General features: G+C 52.5%; 1 protein-coding gene across 1 annotated transcript; it reads left to right on the top strand.

Moving 5' to 3' along the window:
* Positions 1–613: 613 nt before the first annotated feature.
* ATNIH1004_011740 (uncharacterized protein) lies at positions 614–1,938 on the top strand (the record flags this gene model as incomplete). Its single annotated transcript, XM_033576302.1, has 4 exons — positions 614–667; positions 739–1,016; positions 1,083–1,839; positions 1,906–1,938. The coding sequence occupies 4 exons, from the start codon at positions 614–616 to the stop codon at positions 1,936–1,938; spliced, it is 1,122 nt and encodes a 373-aa protein (XP_033420966.1).
* Between the last annotated feature and the right edge of the window lie 228 nt (positions 1,939–2,166).

Below are 2,166 nucleotides of genomic sequence, written 5' to 3' on the forward strand. Positions count from 1 at the left end.
TGCTTCTTTATAGGATGGCATATTTATTTTCTTGCGCGTTGGGAAGAGACTGTGACTTGATTGAGAACCCAGCCACACGGGAAAAAATAAAAATAAAAATAAATGGAGGCCAAATCAGGTTAGAAAAGGAAAAAAGGGCCCTAGGAAATCGTCCGGGAGAACAATCATTTCAGAGAACTTTGCCCCTCGTCCATTGGCATACCGGCGGTAGACGACGAACCTTGCCTGTAGTGCAGGAGGGCACGGTGAGCGCCCTCAGATTCAGCAGCCCAGGGATTTCCATTGACTACACTGTTGCAGCGGAATGTCCCCCACCTGCAGTTTGGAATCCAGTCTAGTTTGCTACTGAACGGCATAGACATGGTCTGAACAGCCGCGCAGGTGTAAGATGGTATAGCCCGGTGTTAAATATTGGCATCTACACCCACAAAGCTCTCTTAGCGGTTCTTGTATGGTGTCTGCGCAATCCTCTTGCATCCAGAGGGCGGGAGAATCAGTTTTCTGCATGCCATCTGTTCCACTGTACGTATCGAATAGTTTATATGTACATTTTTAGGCTAACAATGGTTGCATGGTGCGATCTTGGGATGCTGAAAATTTTTCTTAGTCCACCATGATGCCTCTTCTGGCGTTCCCAGTCGAGATCCTCGGCTTAGTACTCGAGAACGTGAGCCGTCGAGCCCCTTCCCTCCTGACGAAGCGGAATCGCCCTAAGGCTCTGCACTGACGAAGCAGCAGTTGAATATTTGCGACCTTTGGAATGTCTACGACAGCTGTGAGGCACTCCGACTCTCCTCGGCGCGCTACCTCTTCCGTGCCTTGGAGATCCGCTTCGACAGGGCATACCCAGCCGTTCTGAACTCCCGGCCATTTCCACTGTCGCCCAATCGCCTATTGAAGATGGTGACACAATGGTCTTTATATGTTCGAAAGGTTGATGTCTGGGGCGACGAGGACTTTCTTCAACAGGAATTTCTTGACGTCTTGGCCACTCTTGTCAATCTCCGTACTTTCAGGTCAGTCTTACCCAAGTGCCCAAGACCATTGTCCGCTTGCCGGGGCTCATTATGCCGCAGTATCAGCTACCCCCCCAGCCTGGCCAGCTTTCAGACGCTTCTGGTGCGGCTGGGCGCGCTTCCGTCGTTGCGCAGCCTGAGTGTGGATTTCATGTCCCCGCGGATCTGGACGGTTCCGGTGACTTTTAACCACCTGCGGCAACTGCATCTCTTCTGCATCGAACACGAACCCGGGCTGTGTATCCTTCCGTCGCTTCCTGTCCTAGAAGCGCTGGCGTTGAATTTTTGCTGCTACTGTTTAGAGCGCCTGAGACATGGAGAGGGGCCCTGTACCATGCTCCAGTTTCACCAATTCCCGCAGCTCCACTCCTTGTCGATATCGGGCGCGCAGCGGGGAAGCGTCATCTGGCGCGGACGAGCTTCCCAGCTTCGGAGACTTGAAATCACCTTCTCCAACGGAATAGATTTGCATAGTTGGCTGACCTGTGTTGGAATAAATCTCGAGGAACTCTACATCTCTGACTGTGGGTTTGTGAAGGAGAACAGCCTGGCATCCTTGGTCGCGTTTCCTGCTCTCAGGCATGTGCGGATATTGGACTCTGTATCTGGCCTCTCCTCATTCTCTTCCTGCGCGGAGGTGCCATCGTCGACAGAGCTCTGTTTGCGGATATACCCTAACGATTTTGAAGACCTTGACGACTGGTCGCTCATCTGGAAGCTTCTGGCACGGAACCCGGTATTCCTTAGCTTAGCTGGCTCCCGGACCCTTCGATACCCGTTGGATCCAACTTCCCGTTTATCTCAAATCACATCACAGCCCCAGGTACGACTCGAGGGGCGTAACTGGCCGCGCAGTTGCTGCCAAGGCTAATAATCACCACGTAAGTAGACTCTTGTCTCGCTGCTGGGATCTAGCTCATAGAGGCAAACTTAAAGAGAGGGCTGACGAACACGGAACGATGGGCACCTGGGTGAGGCGTCGAGCCTGTATGATTGGACTTCGAACGCCTGATGTTGAGACCAATACAGAAATTGCGGTTGTGGCTCGCTTGACCGGAAGAGATACCTAGACACTAGCTTGTTATGTACTGTGGCGTGGGTTGGAGGGCTACCCAACCAGCTTCTCTCTTCAGCAGGCGGGGGTTGTGAA

Source organism: Aspergillus tanneri (genome assembly GCF_003426965.1).
Source record: "Aspergillus tanneri strain NIH1004 chromosome Unknown AapTan_9_pilon_pilon_pilon, whole genome shotgun sequence".
Taxonomy (NCBI): Eukaryota; Fungi; Ascomycota; class Eurotiomycetes; order Eurotiales; family Aspergillaceae; genus Aspergillus; species Aspergillus tanneri.